Source organism: Mauremys reevesii, linkage group 2, assembly GCF_016161935.1.
Source record: "Mauremys reevesii isolate NIE-2019 linkage group 2, ASM1616193v1, whole genome shotgun sequence".
Classification (NCBI taxonomy): Eukaryota; Metazoa; Chordata; order Testudines; family Geoemydidae; genus Mauremys; species Mauremys reevesii.
This window is the reverse complement of record NC_052624.1, coordinates 160,410,540-160,434,253: the sequence shown is the minus strand read 5'-3', so window position 1 is coordinate 160,434,253 and position 23,714 is coordinate 160,410,540. Positions and strand designations below refer to the sequence as shown.

General features: G+C 46.0%; 1 protein-coding gene across 3 annotated transcripts; it reads right to left on the bottom strand.

Annotated features, from left to right (window-relative positions):
* Window positions 1-472: 472 nt before the first annotated feature.
* LOC120399465 (indoleamine 2,3-dioxygenase 2-like) lies at window positions 473-21,233 on the bottom strand. Of its 3 annotated transcripts, none has more exons than XM_039527718.1 (10): window positions 21,184-21,233; window positions 14,630-14,725; window positions 13,291-13,410; window positions 12,613-12,731; window positions 12,113-12,127; window positions 11,253-11,352; window positions 10,273-10,390; window positions 7,691-7,742; window positions 4,022-4,170; window positions 473-1,850 (listed from the first exon to the last, which is right to left on the bottom strand). In XM_039527718.1, exons 2-10 carry the CDS (start codon window positions 14,693-14,695, stop codon window positions 1,480-1,482), a joined length of 1,110 nt encoding a protein of 369 aa, XP_039383652.1. In that variant the 5' UTR covers window positions 14,696-14,725; window positions 21,184-21,233; the 3' UTR covers window positions 473-1,479. The 3 variants fall into 3 exon arrangements, with proteins under 3 accessions (XP_039383652.1, XP_039383651.1, XP_039383653.1); XM_039527717.1 differs by lacking the exon at window positions 21,184-21,233 and adding an exon at window positions 18,760-18,963; XM_039527719.1 differs by lacking the exon at window positions 21,184-21,233 and having other exon boundaries at window positions 13,291-13,424; window positions 14,630-14,690.
* Between the last annotated feature and the right edge of the window lie 2,481 nt (window positions 21,234-23,714).

The following is a 23,714-nucleotide window of genomic DNA, read 5'->3' as shown; positions in this document are numbered from 1 at the left end:
TTTATCAAGGAGAACAGAGTACCCTCTGCTCTAGTGACAGACTTGGGTTTCTCGGTGACTTCACAAGCGATAGGGGTACCTTTTGGACTTACTGCTTCCCTTATATGTAATGCCCTTCTTTGCAGTAACAGTAAACAAATATTTTAAAAAATCCTGATTTTTATTAAGCAATTTAATGCAACTGAGGTTTAACTACAACTGCGGGAGCAGGGAAGAGGCAGGACACCAGTGCCATCTGCTTCCATGGAGATTTCACCAAAAGCACTGGCAGGATGTGTGCTTACCCGCACTGTGCCAGAACAGGCTCCTATGGGCTGATCATACCCAGAAAGTAGTGAACTACCAAGAAATACTGCCTTCTGAGCCTTTTAATGGGTGCCACATTTGCTCCATATCTTATGCTTCTTATAAACCCGGATACTCTGTTCCCTTTGACAGACAGTCTTGTAGAATTGATAAATGTTACCAAAACAAAAAAAATCCTTAGAGATTCATAGTTTAAGGTCAGAGATGCTCCCCTTATTCTTCTGAGCCTCGCAGTCTGGACTGGCTTCCCCCAGCAAACGAGGCCATGGATCTGTTTTTATTTATTTTATTTATTTACTTACTTATTTATTTATTACAATCGGTATTGCTGAAGCTCCTGCTGAGACAAGGGGTGAAAAGTAATGTTGCTGGCAGCCTGAGAGTGGGTAGGAAAGATTCCATGTTGTTCAAGTACTTGCTAGTATTAAGAGAACGTTCAGGATGAATGTTAGTTTTGGAATACTGATCACATTTCTCAGAACTGGGTGCCTAATACTTGGACCCATTAATCTGTATTCAAGCTCCTACATAACTGGCCTGAATTTTTGAGTCTCTCTCTCTCTCTCTCTCTCTCTCTCTCTTAGCCCCCACCAGCAGCCCCGTCAGGCCACCTGTGACTCATGTCACAATGTGCTCATCACGGGAGGGACTTTTTGCCTTGGGAACTGCCAGGCTGCTGAGCTGCAGGAAAGTTCTGCAGCTTCCTGTCTGAATGAAGGTGAAGCAAAGGGTAAGTCCACACAGGGATGATAAAACCATGGCTGACTCAGGTTCATGGGGCTAAACATTTGCTGTGTAGACATTCAGGCTCAGTCCCACGCCGAACGTCTACCCAGCAATGTTTAGCCCCACAAGCCTGAGTCAGCTGACCTGGGCCAGCCATGCTGCGCCGCAGGTCTTTTATCCCTGTGTAGACATACCCCATGTGTCAGATGGGCAATGGTTTTCTTCTAGTGAATCACCCCAGCGTTCACTTATTCCCAACACTGAATGGCTTTTGTGTTCATAGAAATGGGGCATAGGATGCTCTACTTAAGATGGACCTTTCAGCTGGGGTGATCCCAGCCAGATGCTGGCACAGGCGCAAATGCAAATATTAAACAAAAAGCTCTTTTGGTCTTAAGCTTGCACATTCGTCTCGTCCCTAGTAAAACGCATGTGGCACGACAGCGTTTAACCCTGTATTATCCCTGCTCTTGTCGTGTCCCTGACACTCTTCAAGAAGCTCAGGATACCTGAGCCACCGGTGCCCCTCTCTTGTAACGACGAAGGCGGGTTAATCTGAAAGTTGCCCGCCCAGTGGCTTGGCTTTCCTTTCTTGGCTTTGGCATTAGCAGCTGCTGTGATGATGAACTTGGTGACGATAGCAATGTGGTAGGTTCTCAAGTCTGCCAGAACGGACACACACTGGTTGTAAGCTATGCGCAGCTTCTCATTTCCAGAGGACAGTATATGTTGCTTCAGTGAAGGGGCAGACTGGATTTCTTCTATGAAGGCCCTGTGGTGGGGTGGCATGTAGTCCCTCATCCTGTGTAGAAATGCAGCTGCAAAAGACCAACAAAGGAAGAGGTGAATCACTTAGCCAAAGATGGGAAGGGGGAGCTATTAATTGTTAAAGCTAATCTTGACAGTTCCCAGGGAATACTTTAATATTGGTACCTGCGTAACCTCTAGCCCACTGTGATTAGTTCTAGAGTGCTGCTGACAGGAGCTCTCCTGATTTTCCCCAAAATATCCTGTCAGCGTGTCTCAGCCCTGACCTGCCAAGCACTCACTGACATGCAGAGCGCAGAATGCCAGCTGTGTAGAATTGACATGGATCAATAAGGGACTAGATTGAAACCCACCCAGCACTTTTGCATTTGTGAACTAAGTCAGATTTGCTTGCAGATTCCAAGCATAGAAAACAATCTTATATTCCCAACTGCACCCAGAACTCCCATCCATTGCTTCCCGGTAGCCAGAGGTCTTGGTAGGGAAGGTACTGCCTGAGTCTCTGTCTGCCCCTTGACGGTAACAGTGATGGTGACTTGCTCTATATCCTAAGAGGGCAATTGGAGACAACTTTTCCAGGCCTGGAGGCTATTAATCCATCATACTGATCCTGTAGCAACCCTACGCAAATTACAGAGTAGACTAGAGACACTTAATGTAATATCGTCTCTCTTCACAAATGCATGTGGCTAAATATCCCCAATGAGTAATATTTGCTCTTATACCAAGAAAAATATCCCTAATAAACCAAATGCATGCAATAAATCTGGAGAGATGCTGGAGTTCATTTAGCCTTGCTTAAGACTAAAACACTATCACTTTCCATTCTTTATGTTCTTTCAAGGTATATCTATGTAACTGGGGGGAAAATAATCAAGAGAATTAAAAACATTTAAGTGCCTTTAAAAAAACTGATCAATATAAATTGCAGTTTTCAGCATGAGCCTATTTGTAAGAGGCCCTATTTATAGTTCAGATATAAGCCAATGAAAAATCACGTTGAGCATATTCAGTTCAAATCTGCTCAGATTTTAGAAAAGTCTCAATATTCACTCTGGTAGCAGGCTTCATAGTGCTTTGCAAGGTTGGAAAGCCTCAGCATCTCCATTCTACATGTGGGGAAACTGAGGCCAGGGGCACACTGTGATTTGGTAACACAGCTAGAAAACGAATCCGAGAGTTTCAGGTCCCGTGGGTGAAATTCAGCCCCAGGCCGATGCGCCACTGCTCTCCTTGAAGGAGGGCTTAAACCCAACTTAAGTAGGGCATTGGACTTGTGGTGGCACTCTGCAAGGGGTGGCTTTTATACCTAAGGCAGGCTAGGAAATGCACCTTCAGAGGTTGAGGAGCTTCTGCTGGGACGGTGTTCATTCTCACTGAAACGGGTGCTGCAGAAACCTCCAGCATGTGTAAATTACTTTTCCATCTTTGTTGCTGCTTATTCCTCATGCGCCCTGTTTATCTCCATGAGGCAGGGACATCAAGTCATGCATCAAGCCCTTTATTAACAACATGTACAGGCAGCTTTGCTTCCCCTCCTGCTTTATCTCCTTTCAATAGAATAGGACTAAATGGAATGTGAAAAGAACCCATCCCCTCCCCCCACTGCAGCACACCACTAAGGTTACATATTTAACCCCAAAGCCAATGGCCACTCCTCGCCCACATGTCCTCGTTTCAGTTCCTAGTTAGGCTGATTATAAACAGGGCTGCCGAGAGTGGGTTTGGGCCCCGGTGAAAAAAAATTTTCAGGCCCCCCAGCAAGGGTAGACTGGCTAAACAGGGCCGATGAGGGGGGTGCGGAAACGGGCCCTGGGCCCCCTTCTGGACCGCTGGGCCCCGGTAATTTGTACTGGCTTCCCCCCCCGCATCAGCCCTATAAAGTGTGTACATGGGGGTAAGTTGATGTTACTGGCAGCCTCTGAAGTCTTGCACTTCCTGCCAGTGCAGTGTCCATATATAACCTAGACAGACCTGTTTGGTTTGAATTATTCTATTAATTAGGACATGCCTTTGGGATTTGGTAATGGGGCTGCCAGAACTTGGGTTTAATAGACATCTTTCCACAATGTATTGAAGGGAACTTCTTCCCAGCTGACACAGAAGCAGGTGGATTTTGAGACAGTCTGATTTACACAAAGCTTTATCCATTCGTAAATATACCTGATACAGAGTCACAGTCATTCGTTTAAACAAATAAGCGAAGTGTTGTTTGACTTACTGCTTTCCTTGCTATGACGAATTTTTAATAACTCGTCAAAGGCATGAAGTACTGTGCTCTGTGCTGCGCTCCCTCCAGAATATGACATAGGCTCATCAGAAACTCCTTCATATATCAGCCCTCCTGGCATTGCTGGGTTATCTTTCCACCTTAACGAGAATGCAAGGCAATAAGAAATGGTGCTTCAGTGAGCTAAGAACCCTACACAGGCCAGATGGAGTAAGTCCTCCTAGGTATGACTCATACATCATCATCTCAGGGCTAACCTTCACTTCAAGTCAAGTCCTCAAATGTTAATATATTACACTGGAAGAAACTGAACATAAGATGCATATGTAACAACAAGCTCCTTTCATGCCTCATCCTCCGATACTTCCCTTCCCCATCCTGTCTTTGTCATCCCATGCCATGGTAGTGTAATGCAGACTGCAGCGAATCAGATTAGGGACCCGCCATTTTTCTGTAAAGTGAGACGTTCGATTGTTGTGCTGCATGAATAATGAATACAACAAACCAACAGCACCAATACTGATTTTTCCCCCCTTGTATTTAAAAATATAACCCATCCATCACATCTCAAGAAAATTCACCAGGAGAAATAAGTGATGGTACTGGGGATGAGCCATCAAAGACCGCTGCATAATCCTTGTACGCCACCCAGACCTGTGTCGTCATCTGCTGGGTTAAGTGCTGCAGAAAATGTGCTCTGGATAGAAGAGCGCTGTGTGTGTGTGTGTGTGTATCTAATGACGCTCATGCTGTGCGCTTATTTGTAAACTATCATTTAGAACCTTCTGTAGCCAGATGTTGGAGATGCTCATGAGATCAACAATGCCTATTTTAAGCCCTTTATTAACAATCGCATCAAGCAGAATGACGACAGCTCGGATTTTCCTGGCTGCCTGGAATACTCAGGAGAAGCGTAACACTTGCACAGGGCCACAATGTAGTGGGTGGGGGGGGAAGGGTCTCTATTGAAACAGGATGTATATAAAATGATATTTTGGCAGTGACCAGTATGATGGTAAAGCATTGTATCAAGATAAAATCCCAGGAGCCAAGAGTTTAATTCCATTCTGTATAGTTCTTTAGGAATTAAAAGGGGTATGGCTTTTTTAAGTGTGTGTGTATTCTTCAGCAACAGAACATATAATTGCAAGGAGCAAGCTCTCAGGGTAATATGCAGGGATTGGACACTCGATTTTCATTAACCTCCAGGGTGGTTACTCTGAAATGACTGTGTAGTGGTCTTAAAATGTAACCTTAGTTGTCTCAGACACCAAGAGTATGCTGGCTCATTGTAGTAGCCCACGGGACTGCTGCATAATAGTGATTGATCCATTCTATGGTTTTGAAACCAACATCTCTCAATTTCTCCTTTTAATTTATAGTGCAGAGCTTACAGGTTTGCTATGAGCTAAAATTTTCTAAACAATTCTTCCTCAGCACCGAATATTAAAATGTCATGCCTGTTAGACTAGATGGCAAGGGGGGTTATTAAAAGATCAAAAGGGCAGTTAGGCTCCTATCTAACCCCCCTGTCCCTGACTTTAAATGGGAAGCTAGAAACCTAGCTGCATTTTGTGTCTTTGGAATCTCCTTGCACCGGGGACCTGTCTTGCTTTCCTATAAAGCACCAGGCTTGACTATGTGATAGTGTGAACCATGGTAGTGGAAAGCATACATGCTCTGTCACCTGAAAATGAATTTCATAGAATATCAGGGTTGGAAGGGACCTCAGGAGGTCATCTAGTCCAACCCCCTGCTCAAAGCAGGACCAATTGCAGTGGTATCACCCCAAACTCCATCACTGTTGCTGGGAAACTTGTGTTTGGTGGTTTTGGTTTTGCTAAAAGGAAAATAATAGCAAAATAACATTGCTATATTCTCAGATCTTCTGGGTTAGGAGAGCATTTGAGGCAGATATTACTAAGTCCTAAAAGTTTGTTTTTTATTTGTTTTTTGGGTTTGTTTTTTTTTCCTTGTCACCTTTCCTTAGCGTAATGATTCCTCTGGATACAGAGTAGGGACAACTTCAATTTCCTGTAATGGAGTGCAGGGTTTTACCTTTATGTGATGTAATTCCCCTACCCTCACAAACACTAGTCTTGAGCAAACCAATAAACTGGCTAGTTGTGGTTTTTCCTGACCTGATGTGCTTTTTCCACCACTCATCCAAACCCTGCAATGTTTGCTTTATGCATCCATGTTTACAAATGGCTAAAAGCTCTGAATGGAAAGGGGTGGGGGCAGGAATCCGGATTCTGGAAATAACTGTGCCCTGCAATGAATATATCTCCTGGCTTCTGAAGAATGTATGTATTTAGCTGTTTATACTACTGAAAGGTTGCAATTTTGGAGGTTCCAGTTAGGTGTCTGGGGCTGACCCTCCCCCTTATTTTAACTTCCAGGAACAGCTGTTATACAAATCTAAGAGGGAAAATAGTTTTATCAAACTTTCAGTTATTTTTAGCTCTCCCAGAAATACATTTATAGTAACCTCCAGTCCTGTGCTGTTTATAACAGAACAGAGTTTAAAAGGCATGTGTTTTCAGGCTGACAACCTTCAAGACAAGGTCAGTTTAGATGGAAAACTGAAGAAAATTTAAGATGCAGCAGGCCTTTACACGCGGGAACACTGAAACCTGTTACAAAATTAAAATTAGCAACCCAAAAATAACACTGGTATTAGAGTAACTTTGGGAGTTCTGAGCTCTCCAAGTGAGGATCTGGCATGACAAAGGCGTTTTGAACAAGACTTCAATTATTCCTGAGATCTATCTTTTTGCTTTACATACACGAGTGGGGGGGCGGGGGATTTTTTTTGGTGGTGGTGGTGGTTGGTTGTTTTTGGTTTTTTTTTCCCTCTGTTAATGAGCGGCATCCTGTTAAAACAGTGGCAAGGTAATTTGTTAATGTGATTCCGAACAGCATTTAGCAGAAGAGACCTACTGGCCTTCCAGCAATGTCTATAGAAACTATATAGCACAAGGTCAGGAAGAGAGAGCTGAAAGTACTTAGACTGTAATCTCTTTGGGGCAAGGACTGTTTTGTTCAGTGGAACAGGGCCGCATTGTCCTGTGACTAGGGCTCTGAGGCAGTACAAATAATTAACAATGTGTCCAACAAAAAACCACCATCTCCTAGGGTTGATAGCTGGATCAAGAACTTTTCAGAATCTGTTTCCGTATGATTGATACTAACAATGCTCATGGTGCAGAGAACACCAGGGGTCGGGGGGAGAGTTGATCTTTTGAAAGGCAGGGACAGATCATGGGGAAAGGCAGAAGAGGAATTCTGACCAGCCATTGTGCTGTGCTCTCTGGCTGATCCAGGTTCCTGTGACCACTGTCTCCATATATGAGAAGCTTGGGATTGGGGCAGGGTGGAACACACCTGAGTCCCTATGACATCTTCGTCCCATGCGTTGGGCTGGCCCAACGTGGATAAAGCAAACCAAACATTCCCTTTTCAAAAGAGAGGGCTCTTCTCCTCGTGCCTAGGCACAAGGGCGTCACTCACTATAACCCGAGTTATCCCTGCCACACGAGAGAGACTGTGGCACCCGATGTACCTACATTAGGGCTGCCTTCCTCCAACAGTCTCTTCTCTACCCTTGGGAGTTGCTGACATGCGCATTTCCCTCTGGAATGATCACCTCGTACTTACCCAGACAGAAAGATCCGGATCACGGCATAAAATATTGCTGGATCCACATAGTCTAGGAAAGAAATCAAATTGTGATGTCACTCCAAGCCAATGCCAGTTAGTTACATCTGCATCAGCCCTCCCCCATCTCCCATCACCTTCCTTCTCAGTCTGAGAGAAAAATGCCCTGAATCTTTAGAAAAACAACTTGCGGAGGAAGCTGGAATGCTGTGTGCTGTCACCATCACCCTCCAAAATGTGACCTGGCCCCTTTAATGCTCCCGTAAGCTTTATTCATGGCACTGAACGTTCACTTGAAATAATGAAACTCCAGGTACTGTGAGCTGTTGCACCATGTGATTGGCTGATGAAGCAGAATTAAGCTGTCTCTGGCCAAGAGCTCAGTAGCTTGGGCTGTTGCTTATATTGCTGTATGGATTCTTCCTTGACGCCGTGATGCTGGCTCTGCCGTCCTCCTGAGACTTCAGTACCATCCCTCTGCCTTGGCCCCTGCTGGCTGAGAGCTGTAAATGATCTCAAGGGCATGTTCCCCCCACCCCCCCATATCATAGAATATCAGGGTTGGAAGGGACCTCAGATCATCTAGTCCAACCCCCTACTCAAAGCAGGACCAATCCCCAACTAAATCATCCCAGCTAGGACTTTGTCAAGCCTGACCTTAAAAACCTCTAAGGAAGGAGATTCCACCACCTCCCTAGGTAACCCATTCCAGTGCTTCACCACCCTCCTGCTGAAAAAGTTTCTCCTAATATCCAACCTAAACCTCCCCCACTGCAACTTGAGACCATTACTCCTTGTTCTGTCATCTGCTACCACTGAGAACAGTCTAGATCCATCCTCCTTTGGAACCCCCTTCAGGTAATTTGACAGCAGCTATCAAATCCACCCCCCCCTCATTCTTCTCTTCTGCAGACTAAACCATCCCAGTTCCCTCAGCCTCTCCTCATAAATCATGTGCTCCAGACCCCTAAACATTTTTGTTGCCCTCCGCTGGACTCTTTCCAATTTTTCCACATTTTTCTTGTAGTGTGGGGCCCAAAACTGGACACAGTACTCCAGATGAGGCCTCACCAATGTCAAATAGAGGGGAGTTATCACGCCTCTCCATCTGCTGGCAGTGCCCCTACTTATACAGCCCAAAATGTTGTTAGCCTTCTTGGCAACAAGGGCACACTGTCAACTCATATCCAGCTTCTCATCCACTGTAATCCCTAGGTCCTTTTCTGTAGAACTGCTGCCAGCCACTCGGTCCCTAGTCTGTAGCAGTGCATGGGATTCTTCCGTCCTAAGTGCAGGACTCTTCACTTGTCCTTGTTGAACCTCATCAGATTTCTTTTGGCCCAATCCTCTAATTTGTCAAGGTCCCTCTGTATCCTATCCTTACCCTCCAGTGTATCTACCACTCCTCCCAGTTTAACGTCATCTGCAAACTTGCTGAGGGGCAATCCACGCCATCCTCCAGATCATTAATGAAGATATTGAACCCCCACTTCAGATGCATAGAGTGAAGATTACAGATGCAGGCACTGTTATACTGACACATGGAGAGAAGGGAGTTACCTCACAAGTGGAGAACCAGTGTTGACAAGGCCAATACAATAGTCCACTCCCAATAACTGATGAGGAGGTGTCAATTCCAGGAGAGGGAAAGTTGCTTCTGTAATGAGCCAGCCACTCCCGGTCCCTATTCAAGCCCAAATTAATGGTGTTAAATTTGCAAATTAATTTTAGTTCTGCAGTTTCTCTTTGAAGTCTGTTTTTTGAAGCGTTTTTTTTGTTCAAGTATGGCTACTTGTAAATCGGTTATAGAATGTCCAGGGAGACTGAAGTGTTCCTCTACTGGCTTTTGTATGTTACTATTCCTGATGTTTGATTTGTGTCCATTTATCCTTTTAAGTAGAGACTGTCCAGTTTGGCCAATGTACATGATAGCGGGGCATTGCTGGCACATGATGCCATATATCGCATTGGTAGATGTGCAGGTGAATGAGCCCATGATGGTGTGGCTGATGTGGATGGGTCCTCTGATGGTGTCGCTAGAGTAGATATGGGGACAGATTAGGCAACGAGGCTTGTTACAGGGTTTGGTTCCTGGGGTAGTGTTTCTGTGGAGTGGTGTGTAATTGCTGGTGAGTAACAAATTTAACACCATTAATTTGGGCTTGAATAGGGACTGGGAGTGGCTGGCTCATTAGAGAATCAACTTTTTCCTCTCCTGGAATTGACACCACCTCCTCAATTATTGGGAGTGGACTATTGTATTGGCCCTGTCAACACTGGTTCTCCACGTGTGCAGTAACTCCCTTCTCTTCATGTGTCAGTATAACAGTGCCTGCATCTGTAATTTTCACTCCATGCATCTGAAGAAGTGGATTTTTACTCACGACAGCTTATTCCCAAATAAATCTGTTAGTCTTTAAGGTGCCACCGGAGGACTCCTTGTTGTGTTTGTGGATACAGACTAACACGGCTACCCCCGATACTATACTCCTGAGTGCAAATGTATTTCTGCTCCTGTATCCCAATTAATTAATGTTTGTACAGTGATCTAAAGACATTTAAGTGTGAAGAAGTATTATTACCGTGCATCCGTTTCAAAGCATCAGTCATCTCTTTAATGGCCTTTGCCATCTCTTGCAGGGCCTTATGCAGGGCCTCTTTGTCAGGCTGCAGGATGGCATTACCTGCCTGAACAATGGCCTGTAAGAGAACAGTGGAAGAGCTGTGATGTACTGGAGAAACGTGGGTTTGTGTGCCCTCGGTGTGCCTCTCTCCTTATCTTATTGGCTCATTCTGAGCTCACCTGGCAGGGCTTTCTCACCTTGCCATGGTAAGAGAAACCTAAGCAAACTGCCATCGTGCTATAGGGTGCAGATAGTTCTGAATTCCAACCTCTGAAACCCTGCAGATGCTGGGACGGGATCTCCCAAACCAAAGCACAGGAGAGATGGGGATTGTGTGCCCATCAGTGCCCCCAATGCAGGATTGCACAAGTGACTTCCTGAGTAGTGGCAGACATTGGTCTCCTTGGCCGTGTTTGTGACAGTCTCTGTTAATCGACAGCACAGGGGGAGCATGGGCAGTAGCAGTGCAAGCATCCGTATATGCACGTTCTACACAAACACAGAGAGAACCTTCCCCTGGGGAACACCTCCTAGGCAGCTTCACTCTTCATATCCCATGTAGTTCTTTGCCAAGACTGCTAACAAAGCAGCCTGTGTCTTCTGAGAACAGCCGCCCCTCCTCTTCCAGGTGAGCGGCCATTTGTCAGGATGGGGTACTACAGATCTGGGCCAGGCTGGAACAGGTGACCCTTCATCTTTATCTTCTGTTTAATTCCTAGTAAATCTGACTCAGATTGGATTGTGTTGACTGACTGCAGGGCAGACCACCTTTTTTTCAACAGACTCTTTTGACAATAGGCCGTCCCACTGATACCTGTGACCTCCTGTCTGCTTTGCCTATGTCTCTGCAGATCTGAGTGAATTGCATCCAGAGTCGTAAAGCATTAAGAGAGGAATGTTTGTCCGCCCAGGAGGGCGCTGCACGGGTTGTACTGTACCTTAACCCCAGGCGCTGCTGCCTTCTCAACAAGGAGAGTAACTAGAATGAATCCTCTCAAACTCTCTCCGCCAGGCAGTGAAAAGATGGTGTCCAGATTCCTTTAAGGAGGAGAATTTTGAAAACACATATAACATGTGGAGATTGAAACACACACATTCTAGCAATGAGACTAATTGGCCCTTCATTGCTCTGAAGTGCAGCCAGGTTCTAGCCGGACCCTGCAACACAAGTGTTGTTTGCCCTCGCTTTGGGCAGGCTCTAGTACGCTACAAATATTGCTGCTGGTTAGGTAGCAGTGTGGGGGATATAGAATACCTTTCTCCTCTTTATCCCCTTCCCCAGCTGCCACATCCGCATTCGGGAGAGGATGCCACACACTGAGAACCCACCTAACGTGCCCAAATCTTTGGGCATTCAGAGTGGAAGACGTCTGCATTGCAGATGGCAGCACCTGCCTCCTGTGAAAATTGCAAGTGGCTCATAGGTCCCACTGCCGGCCCCTCTGATCAAAGTGGGGCAATGCATGCTGGGGCATGTAGGGTCTGATTTTTTTTTTTTCAAAGGAGCTCAGCACCCCACATGCACCCAATGTGCTGAGTCCATCGTCTCCACTATCCATATCTATGTGTGAAAGATCACAGCTGTAATCTGGTTTACAGAAGTCTGGGGGTCATGTAGAGGCCACCCAGCTGCTGCTAAGTGGTACTGGAATTCCTCTGCCCAAGAGTGAGCTGTTTTATGTTGTGCTCATGTAGCAGGAGACAGATGTAAACTAAAAGAGCCCTGAGGTGATGGAGCAAATAATTGAATTGAAACAAAGCTAATACAGTTAAATAAATAAGCATATTCGATACTTACTCAATTTCCAAAGGCCTACAGGAGTTTCGGGTGTTGACAGCAAATGTGTAAGAAAAGGAGACAGGAATAACAAATCACTATATAGAAATGGAATCTATTACCAAAGACGACGTGTGCGTGTGTGCGCATGCTTCAGAATGAGATTTTGTCCTAACACTGATGTTAACAGTAATGTGGCATTGGCTCCTGTTTTCCTGCAGGCGCACACCACAACCTCCCTCAATTGACAAAGAGCTGAACTCTCCCACCAAACCTGAAAAGATCTTTGTAGGGAATATTCATCCTTCATGCCAGCCAGGCTCAGAACAGAGTAGGACAGGGAATATTTTAAAGGATTATCAAAATGTTAGAGCTAAAATCTAAATGGACAAAAATGGCCTTAAACCTTCCTCCTAGATTGACCAATGGTTGCATTTGTGCTGATTTGATACCTGACACAACCACTGTAACAACTCAATTTCAGTCTGTCCAGATGTAGATTTCATTGTTCTTGCATTTACCCATTAAGATTCTTTTTCTTCCAGTTGGCTAGCACAAAATCTGCGTGAACCAGGATAGGAGGCAGTCCCAGCATCTGAGAGATCTCCCAGTAGGGAACAGCAAGGTTTCGTGGCAGAAGCTGGAAGACACAAACTTGTGCTTATTCATTTTCTCCTGAAAATGATCCAGTTGGAATGTTAAATGTAACAGGCTCCTCGTCTGCAGGGGGCCGGGGACACCCTGGTCTCAGACACCAAGAGAACATCTACGCTACAAAAAAAGGAGTGTTCTTAACTCGGGTTGAAGTAGCAAGGAAGACCCAGCAATCTGGGTTGAAGTTAAAGCCTACAGGGAAGCTGGGGTTCGAACTCAGGCTGCCAACCTGAGTGAAAAGCCGAGTTCCCATGTCTTGGCTGCTATTTTAACCCGAGGTAAGACGGTTCCTTTTTCTGCAGTGTAGAAGACAAACCCTCACGCTGCACTTTGCTATAGATGCTGGCTGATGTCAGGTAAGTTCAGAGCTTTGTAGCTGGCAATAGCATAAGCCGTTCCCAGCTCGGCATGGACTCTCCAGCTCTCTGCAGGTACATTTTACCTGGAGGGGGCCATTCTGCTGCCTATTCTGGTGGCATTAATCTGAAAAGAGCAAAATCTTCTTGATTTCAAAGAGCAAATAACCCGTTTGGTGCTGCTTTTACCTTGACGGTCTCCTCCTCTCCTCCTTGCCAGATGAACCCCATCGTGATGAAGCTGAGTGCGAGGTGGGCCAAGTGTAGCTCTCGATGCCCTTTGAGATGCTGACTGCTCAGCTGGGGCATCTGCCAACGAGAAACTTGTGAAAAAGGCATTTTAGAGTGGTAAAAATTAACACCACCAGAGATCTCAATGCACCTGGCCAACTCCCGGTGCCCTGGGGAGATATTCTCCTCCCATCAACTGAGGCCCTGAAGCAAAATAATTTGCCCTGCATCACAAAACAAGTCAAAGTCTGAGCTCAGAACAGGACCCAGTCATCCTGATGCCCATCCCTGTGCTCTGTCACCTCTGTGAAATATCCTTGCCATCTTCAGCACAAACGGTTTCTCTGCTCTGCTCAGCCTTCGCTTCTTTCTGCCTTAATAATAGGGCTTATTACACTGATGGAACTTCTCAGTTGTAGCACTACTATATGGTAAACCCCTGGTCTTTTTAGAGCGCTGGCTCTCATCCGTTCCAGACTACTGTACCCCTTTGAGGCGTCTTTCTCTTGCGTACCCCCAGTTTCACCTCACTTAAAACCTACTTGCTTACAAAATCAGACATAAAAATACAAGTGTGTCACAGCACGTTATTACTGAAATTGCTTATTTTCTCATTTTAACCATATAGTTACAAAATAAACCAATTGGAATGTAAATATTGTACTTACATTTCAGTGTATAATATAGAGCAGTATAAACAAGTCACTGTCTGACATTTTTTAATTTGTACTGACTTCACTAGTGCTTTTTATGTAGCCCTGTTGTTAAACTAGGCAAATATCTAGCTAAATTGATGTATCCCCTGGAAGACCTCGGAGTACCCCTGGTTGAGAATCACAGTTTTAGAAAAGCTTTACAGAAAGGTGTTCTTCCCTCTCACATCTGGTCCTTTTTTTAAAAATCCGAGAGCTAATTTGAGATCAAAAGTGCTGCAGCAAAGATCTAGATGCAGGAATCTGGAATAGTTCCATGTTATGATTAACTCCAAAACCTATTTGCTTTCTAGCTGAAATGATGAGTCCTGGCCCATCTTTGTGCTTTACCTCTAGTGACACCTGAAGGAATTCTCTCCATATTACACACTGTATAGGAGAAGCTGTGGGTGTGTTTTGTTTTACTTTTCTCCCTTTTGGTTTTTTAATCCCGATACATTGGAATCTGTTTTCTTCAATGTTTGTGTTTAGCTTTGTTTGAAGATGAGGCTCCAGTGCCGCAGGTGCGGAGGTGACTGGCACCAACATTAACTTGAGATTAATCCCCAAGAATCTAGAATTCAAGCAGAGGATTAAATAGGCACCTTGTACACTTGTGAACGGAGCTGATGGCTCTGGATCAGGTGAGGCAGGTTGTTGGCAATCTCCATCCAAGGCCCATAGGGAGCAGGGAGTTCGCTCTAGAACAGAAAAAAGGCCTTAAATCATCAAACAAACAATTCTGTTAGGAACTGGTGCCATAAAAAGTCATTGGCTGTATCTCCCCACTGACCCCTAATTTGATGCTTGGGGTAGTAATGGGTGGTTTGGGGCAGGAACAAGGGGCATCCGCAGAGTTCAGGGTGGTGTGACTGACGTAGCAGGCAGGACTGCGGGGTGGGATTGATGGGCATGACTGGTAGAGCTGCATGTTCAGGGAGTCCAAGACTGGAGTACTGGGGAATTGAGGTATGTCTGGACGCTTGCACAGTGCCCCACCAGGCAATATCTGGCTAATTATTAGCCTGCGTCCTCTTTCTTGTTAAATGCTGTGGTGCTTAAAAAGAGCAGTGGGTGGGGGTGGGGGGTGTCATATTTCTGGGGGGAAACAATAAAGCCGCCTTTCTTCAGTTGGGGAATCCTGATCCTTTCACTGTATTTTGTATTCACTGATTTTCATGAAGAGTAATTCCCTTCGGGACCACGTGGCTTTTATATTTTATCTGGGATCAATGTAAACTAAGTGGCTATTTCCTTGTGTGGGATCTGAGCAAGACGAAGGTTTAATGGAGTTTTTTCTGCTTTTAAAAATGCCACTGTAAAAACAAATTGCTTGTTCTCTCACCCCTTTGCCTCCCGTGATCCCAGTGATCAGAGGCAAGTTAAAGGAGAGGACAGGCTCGTTTCCTGACATTGCCCAGCGTTGCTCCCATTACTTCTGCCTTCCCCAGATTCTAAGGCATTTCCGTCTTCATTGCAGCGGGGACCCAGACAGCACAGTATTAGCTGATTTGCAATCCATGTAAATGGGCTTCTTTTCCCACTTTTGTTCAAGGACGGTTGATGGTATTTAAAACACAGATGCAAAGTAGGGAGTATATTGTGGAGCATGCAGGGAGGGGTGTACCCCATGGTGCCAGTGGGGGAGTATAGGGCTATTTTCGGATTTCCTCCAATGTCAGTCCCTTCCATCTCCATTAAATTAGAATTGAGACTTTTTTTAAGCACAAATGGAGTCATTTTCATCGGTTTCTCACTCCTCTCATGGGAGTGAGGCTTTATTCGGGAATAGCAGAGAATTGCATGAAAAACTGAGTAGCAATTTGGCTGCACTACCGAGCTCAGGTTGCCAGCATCTGAAACTACCGCTCAGCTGAGCTCCCTGAAAAATCCAACCCCTCTTGTGTGTCTGCCCAGCCATTATGGTGCACAAGACTTTCAGGATGTCTTGTCTCTGAGGATGGGTGTGGAACTTTTACGTTATCTCTTATGTGCCAAAAGGGGAAGAAAATGAGCTGCTGCTGAAAGTACTTTTGTGATGTTTCGGGGCCTGCAATGAGCAGATGGGGGCAGGGGATCTGGCTTGAATTGAATTGTTTGTTTTCTGGTATTGCTGAGCACTTTCCAAACAGACACAAGCACAGTCCCTGCAGGGAGCACATAACTCCTTCCCCAGCAGAGATGCACACGCCAAGGGTGCCACTTTTAGTGACTATGTACATAATTATGATGGTTACATTACCATAGCAGCATATTGTAGCTTGGCTCTAGACCAGTCATTCTCTGAGATGCAGACAAAGAACAGATCCAAGCAGGCAGCAATCCCTGCACTGGGAGCTGTTTGGCTGTGACACATTCAATGCCTCAGCTAACAAAGTATTGACAAACCCCAAGCATTCAAAAGCTGAGTCAGGCCCCAGGTGACTTAAAAAGAACCCAATATTTTACGAAAACTCATGGTTTTTATATGGCTTCTGATTTTTTTTTAAGCTTTTATAGGGGTCACTTGTTCAGACTTACTCTGCAAAGCTTTTGTTGCTGTTGTTTAATGACAGATTCTTATGTAGTAACATGTCTCTGAGAGCAGCATGTGAGGGAAATGGAGCCGCTCTGTAATAACTGGTGAACCATGTATGTTGACCTAGTTACTGGGATATTACTGATGACTACATGGACTTAGGTTAATGAGGAGGACTGAAAGGAAACAGAATGGCTCAAGATAATCCACCCCTTGGTAAACACTTGAGGGTTCTTTAGAGATGATGGTTGAACGATTAACTTTGAAGACTGTACATCCTGGCTCCAGGCATCTTACAAAACGGATTTTGATGAGCAGGGCCAAAGCCTGGAAACCAAAAGATCAAAAGGGCTGTGGCAGTTTAAAAAGGGAGTCTGAAAGGGGGAGTGGTTTTTTGTCTGGGTGGAACCAGACTGATACATAGGACCCATTGATGTGCCTGAAGAAATGAGGTCTGCTTCGGGGATAGTAAGCCGTTCGGTAAGATAGACAGGTAGAGACTCTCTTTAAAATCCCTTTTCTCTAAACGCTTTGTTCTGGTTGCAAAATAGACAGCCTTCTGAACAGTACTGTCTGGTCACTGTAATCCCCACTAGGCTCAGACTCCCAAAGGGAAGAACTGCATGCGCCAAACCTAGTCAGACCTGCAGGCTAAGCATGGTCAATATGCAGGGTATATCGCTCAGGGCCTGGCCTAAAAGGGGGAGAATTATGGAACTCTGCCCTGGGGGGGGAGGAGGGGGGAGAGAGAGAGAGACCCCGATATCTGAGGGGGTGCAGTCAGAGAGACCAGGGAGAGGTGTAGCTAGCCATGTAATCGCACCACTGGGACTTTATAACAACTCTGAATAGCGTGAGAATCGTGATTTTTTTCCCAAGTTGGATACAACTATGCACAAACATTTATAACCATTTCACAGTCTGGTAATCGCCTTAAATAGCACCACTGTGGATACCAGGACTCTTTGGTTCCAGTACTCGGCTCATCTGAGAGACTCCAAAGGGGAGTGGGTGTTCATAGAAGCATAGGGTTGGAAGGGACCTCGAAGTCATAAAGTCCAGCCCCCTGTGCTGAGGCAGGCCCAAGTAAAGCTAGACCATCTCTGACAGGGATTTGTCCAACCTGTTCTTGAAAAGTTCTAGAATAGGGAGGCTGTACAATCCCCATCATTGGAGCTTAACTACCCTGGTAGGTTGGATATTAGGAATAACCTTCTAACTACATCTCCCTTGCTGCAGTTTAAGCCCATTAGTTCTCCACCTTTCTTTGGTGGACATGGAGAACAGATGATCCCCATCCCCTTTATGACAGCCCTTCAAATATGTTAAGACTGTCTCCCCTCAGCCGCCTTTTCTCAAAAGCAAATATGGCCAAAAAATTTTAAATCTTTCCCCATAAGTCAGGTTTTCTAAACCGTTTTATCATTTCTGTTGCTTTTCTCTCCAATTTGTCCATGTCTTTCCTAACGTGCTGTCTCGGTGTGTGCAGAAGGCAATCAATCCTGCTGTTCTGGCATTTCACTATCTGCAGAACATGGTCTTTTTCCAGCTTGGAAGGAACTGGAATGTCAGTTACCATCCTAGTGACTGTAAATACAATGACTTTAAGGGCCCGATCCTGCCAGGTTCTGAGCAGGTGAAGCCAGTGGGGCTGTCAGCAATTAGTATTAGAATTTTATAGGCTTGGGCCTTTTTAAGTGCTGGCATTGCGATTTAAACACAAGCTACTGGATATTAAACTACACTTGTTTAACTTCCCTGTCTGTATCATGTTTCTCAACATTTTACTTGCATAATCTTGAATTGATTTCTCGGCATCTCTGCAAGCTTCTGCTCAAGGAGTACCATTTATAATTTGCTGTCACTTTTTAAAAAGGATTAAAGCTGAAAGTCTGTATTCTAAAGCTCACTCTCCCCTGTACTCAGACTTGGTAAAAATCTGTAAATACAAGATCAATTCTTTGGTGTCAAGTGAAGGTTTCATTTCCCCTCTCCTGGCACTTTTATTGCTTTTTAAGAATTAAAATCTTGTCCTCTATTTAATTTTGTTAAAATATTTAAGCAAAAAACAAATTGTATTTGTGTATAAATAAATATTAGTAAATGATTCAATTTATAAGCTATTGCTATAGAATAAGAAAACTGCCCACCAACCCTTCTGTTTGAAAGTGTTGCGTTTCCCTTGACATGAATGTCTCGTATAGAGAGAGTCCCTACCAGAGGATTTGGAAGAAGGAAGCCATAATCTTCAGAGAGATGAAATCTTCTTAAAGTAAAAAGCAGCGGTTTCTCCTCATTTTCGTTATTATTCTCCATCGTTAGACATATGAACTCGGCCTCAGTCTGGGAGAGTAAAACCTACTGCCTAAGAGACGGTTCAGACTCTATCTGAGCACTGGCCCTGCCATAGGAAGCATCAAAGAGCACACTGGTAATGTGCTGAGTAAGTGAAGCATTTCCCCTGGAATCCAGAGGTACTGAACCTTTGTCCTGGGCCTAGACCCACTGGCCAGTGAGGATTCTGAGTAAACATGATTAAAGGTTGCTGATAAGGCCGAGTGATAAAGAGCTAAAGATTGACTTGGGAACCTTATTAAAAATATCCCTCTAAAACCCCGCAGAATTTAACAGGGCGGGGGAATATCTACCAAGCCCTATTGGTTTAATTCCAAATAAATTCAATAGACATTATGGAAATGTCCTATGTCCATTCGTAACCGAAAATGAGCCCATCAGAGAAGGCGCATGTCTCCATTGCACTAGGGTGCTTGTCATTTCCTGTGCTGTAGCAAAAGATGGTCTGTAGTTGATGCTGGCAATGACTCGCAAGGCACATCCTCTGACCTGCAGCCAATGCGGTCTCCAGACACTGCAGTTTCCAGTAGATAGAGGTGCACCTTATGTGTGTATGTTGCCATCCTAGCTATGTCCGTACAGGGCGATGTATACACGCTGTGTGGACTAGTAGAACAGTAGGAACGCGTGTCAAGACTGCATGGGGATGATCTCTGCTGTCCAAGCATTAGCACTGTGATACGGGTAGCTGGTGTGAAGCCAGGGGAGAGGGAGACCTAGAATGGGAATGGGTAAAGTTTGACTCACTAGATGGTTTTAAGCAGGGCCTTTGCTTACTGCATCCTAGGCCGTTGGAAAGTGGTTTAAGGATCTGGCCTTCAATAAAAAGGATCAAATCCTTGGCTTGAACCTCTGAATGGTGGTGCAGGGAGACCATGCTGCATTGTGATCTGCACAGGGCTGGCAAGATAAGCAGGTCAGGCTGGGTCAGTGGTTGCAGAGGAGATATACTGCGGGACCCTGGACTTCCTTTGGAAATATTGGTACTCAAATAGGCAGGCACTTCCCTGCTCTGAGTCAGCTCTGCCTGCCTGCCCCCTTAGTCACCTCAGCTGAGGGTCCACCCCTTCATGCTCTGCTGTAAGATCCCAAGGCATGTTCCCAAAGCAAACAGCAAGTTCCACTGTAGGCAATTATGTTCTGCCTCCTCCCTAGCCATGCCCCTGCATTCCAGCCTTGGATACAAGAGTCCTCTCCCCTCCTTTGAACAGCTGTCATGCAGGTCTGAGATGTGCAACAGCTGCTGTGTGTGTGTGTGTTTTCCCAAGGAACTGCCTGGGAAAGGAGTGCAATAGTTGGCTGACCTAACGTCAGCCAGCCTCTCGCTCCTCTCTGATAGCTTAGACCCTACCCCCACCTTGTAGGGAAGCCGCCCCTGTTGCCAATGCCAAGTGCCCTGCGGCCTCTGTTATGTTCACTTGTGTCAGTTACAGTCCCCACTGTTGTCCTGAAAATCTGACCCACGTGGCTCTGCAAAACCTGGCTCCGTAGCGCGGCCTTTCCTGTGTCTCCTGGGTGCTCTTTCTGATAATAGCCTGGGGGGGGGGCAGTTTCAAATATTTCCTCTCCTCCTCTCACACAGTAGTCAACACAGCTGCTACTGCCCATACATGCACATGCCAGCAGCCCTGCCTTCAATTTCTTCCCCCACGCCCCAGAGCGGATGAGCTCCAGCACCCCGTAAAGGATCTGGGAACCCTGCCTTCCCTCTGCTGCACAGCAAACCTACGCTTGCGCTTGCTGTGGCCAGAGCAGGACTTCCCCTGCCTATAGCCGCAACCCCAGTGAACCAGCTTATCTCAGCCCTCCATGCTGAAGGTGAGGTCCCAGCGAGAGAAGCTGTGCACACCTCTCCGTTGCACATGTGTTCTTGGCATAGCTTGCTTGTGGCTCTGCAACTGGGCACCTTAGATAGGACAAATTTGACTATTACTGGTCTTGGCTCGAACTCCAAAGAGCAGGACTCTTCCTCCGGCTGTGCAGCACCTGTTGGGTCATGAAGGAGTTTGGAACTATCCTTGGTGAGTGAAAATCAGCCAAGCTCCATGGCCTTAGCTGGATTTACACAAGCTGAGGGTCTAGCCCTTGGTATCTCCATTGAACTCCAAAGAATTACCCCACAGGGACTCTAAGCATGCGGCGGGCTATTGGAGTTACATGGACTCATTAGGACACTAAACTAGCATCACAGCATGTTCATCTCCCACAAGAAAAGGGAGAGCAGGTTCTGTGGTCCTTAGTCCTACATTTAAAAAAAAAATAAAATTTTAAAGACGACACATTTACCTTCAAGATTCCTCTTGCTGTCTAGAATGTGATGGGTCCCACTGGTAACTGTTGCTTTGGTAGGGAGATCTACACCCCACGTGGGTGTGTGTGTGGGGGGGAGGGGTGTTCTATTATTTGTAATGCGGTAGCACCTAGAAGCCCTGACTGAGATTGTGCAGCCCCCAGATGCATAGTGAGAAAGTCCCAGCTCGCACTCTGTAAATACAGAAACCAGACAAAAGGTGGGAGAGGAAACAGAGGCACAGAGAGGAAGTGACTTGTCTGAGGTCACAGAGCAGGTCCGAGGCAGAGCCACTGCAATAACTAAAACAGAAGTTATGGGCTTGAAGCAGAAATCACCAGGTGAGGTTCTCTGGTCTGGGTTTTATACAGGAGGTCGGACGATCCACGATCATAATAGATCCTTCTGGATTTGAAATCAGTGAACCTAGGTTTCCTGACTCCTAGCCTAGTGCCCCCATCTACTAACCCAAGCTGCCTTTCCTCTGGTTGCAGGAGCTTTTAATCAAGCTCAGACACTGCACTGGAATGAAAAACCACGATGCGAGGTACAGAACCTGTCAGTTCTGATTCCTGTTGGCTATTGTTCCAGCGAGGCCCACAGTTCCCTTCAAGCAGCCCTGGACACCAGCCAAGTAAGAAGAGTGCTAAAGTAATTTGTTCTCTCCCCAAAGGGAACAATGTATGCTGTACTAAGCACAGGCTGTATCTTCATCTCTGTGCTTGGATAAGGTGCTGCTGATTTACCTTGGCTGTGCCAAGGATATTATTAGCACATACGTTAATGGAAACCAAAATTGAACCTGCTGTCACAAAAATAAGCACATCACAGTAGGGCATAAAATACTTTCCTAATACACGTTTCATGTCACTTGAGGATTTCTTTGAGGTTCCAGCTAACTTCCTAATGATTAAATGTATGCTAATGTTGTTATGAATTTGCCAATGCCAAATAGAGCATAAGATACTAATGCCTGTTTTAATTTGCATTAGTAAATTACATGCTGCTAATGTGCTTGTCACTGGAGCATAATATGCATCTGTACCTACTGCATGCACCCAGCTAATGGAGTGTAACAAACAGCTATTTATGGGAGGGTCATTAGAATACGGCTATGTTGATTGCCAAGCTAATTGTTTCAGTGATACATGGGAACAAAACTCCCTGCCCACTAGGTGGCTAATGCGGACAAGGCTAAGGCTGCTGTCTGATTAGGCAAATGAGACAAGACTGAGCAAACTGTAAAGAGCCCGAGCAAACTCTGCTTAAGTGCAGCCCTGCTCAAGGTGTTGCGCACGGATACCAGCCCTACAGGAAGGGGGACTGAGTTGTCCTAACTGAATGTGAAAGCTCAGAGCAAAAACATTTAAAATCCTTCACTGTTCTCAGTCCCTGCTCTTCCTTCTCAGTTCAGCCCAGCTCTCTTGCCAGAGCTTCTCTGCTGGGAACACTCAGTCTCCTTGAGGTTGTCAGCATTGCTGGGCTCGTTTCTATAAACGTTCCATGGAAAGCCACCCAAGGTCTGGGAGCCAGGACTCCTGGGGCTCTCGGCTGGTTCTGCCCTGGATTGGCTCTGTGCATGACGACCTAGGGCAAGTCATTTTAGCCCCTAAAACTGGCTATCCAAGTTTGACTATTCAGGTCCTTTATGCCGCTGGCCAAAATTTTTAAACTATTACATACGCCTCCTGTGGACTGACTGAGGGCACTTTCCCACAGAGCCCCTGCCCCCCCTGCCTGCAAGCATGGCCAGGAAACTCTGCTCTCCCCCCGCCCCCACACTCTTAAAGTGACAGCTTGCGATTCCAACACAGTGCTCAGTACATCAGACCTAATGCCATCTTCTCAGGCGGCAAAGTAAGATCCTCGGGCGAAAGATAATACACTTTCCCTGTGTTTGCTGCAACTTCTATCTCTGGCTTAGAATGGGGTCTCCTGACTAGCCCAAGGTATGGTCGGGGTTCTTCTCTCAGCACAGCTCACTGAGTCCGTTTGCCCTTGGAAAGGGGGCCTTAGGGCTTGGGACGCGCACCAAATGCTGAGCTCTCTGGAAATCTGGCCCTACATGGCTTGTCCAGGGGCCTGCAGGAGGTTGGTGGTAAAACTGGAATGGGGGTGGGTGGGTGCGGGGGTCGTGGCTCCACACCTGGCTCTGAACCACAAGACCATCCTGACTCCGGCCATGAGTCAGCACCTGCTTGGGGTTTTGGTGGGGTGGGAGGGGATTTCTTCAAGTGGTTCCTGCCCTTATGAATCAGACTTCCTCTTGTCATACCCCAGCCAGCGGCTGCCCCCGCCCCCACAGCCACAAGGTGGACAAGTGCATTGATCTGAAACCTGAACTTGGACTAAACGGGGAGGGTCTGAGCCTCTGCAGCCCGGACAGGCAATGGGAGAGTTAGGTCAGCTGATCTCTTCCGGTCTGCCCCAGATCAGAAGTTCACCAGGCTTTGCCGCGCAGTGGCCAGAGCTGCTGGTGGTGGCTTTTCATGTTCGGCCTGTTCAGCTTGCCGCAGCTGCAGTGTTT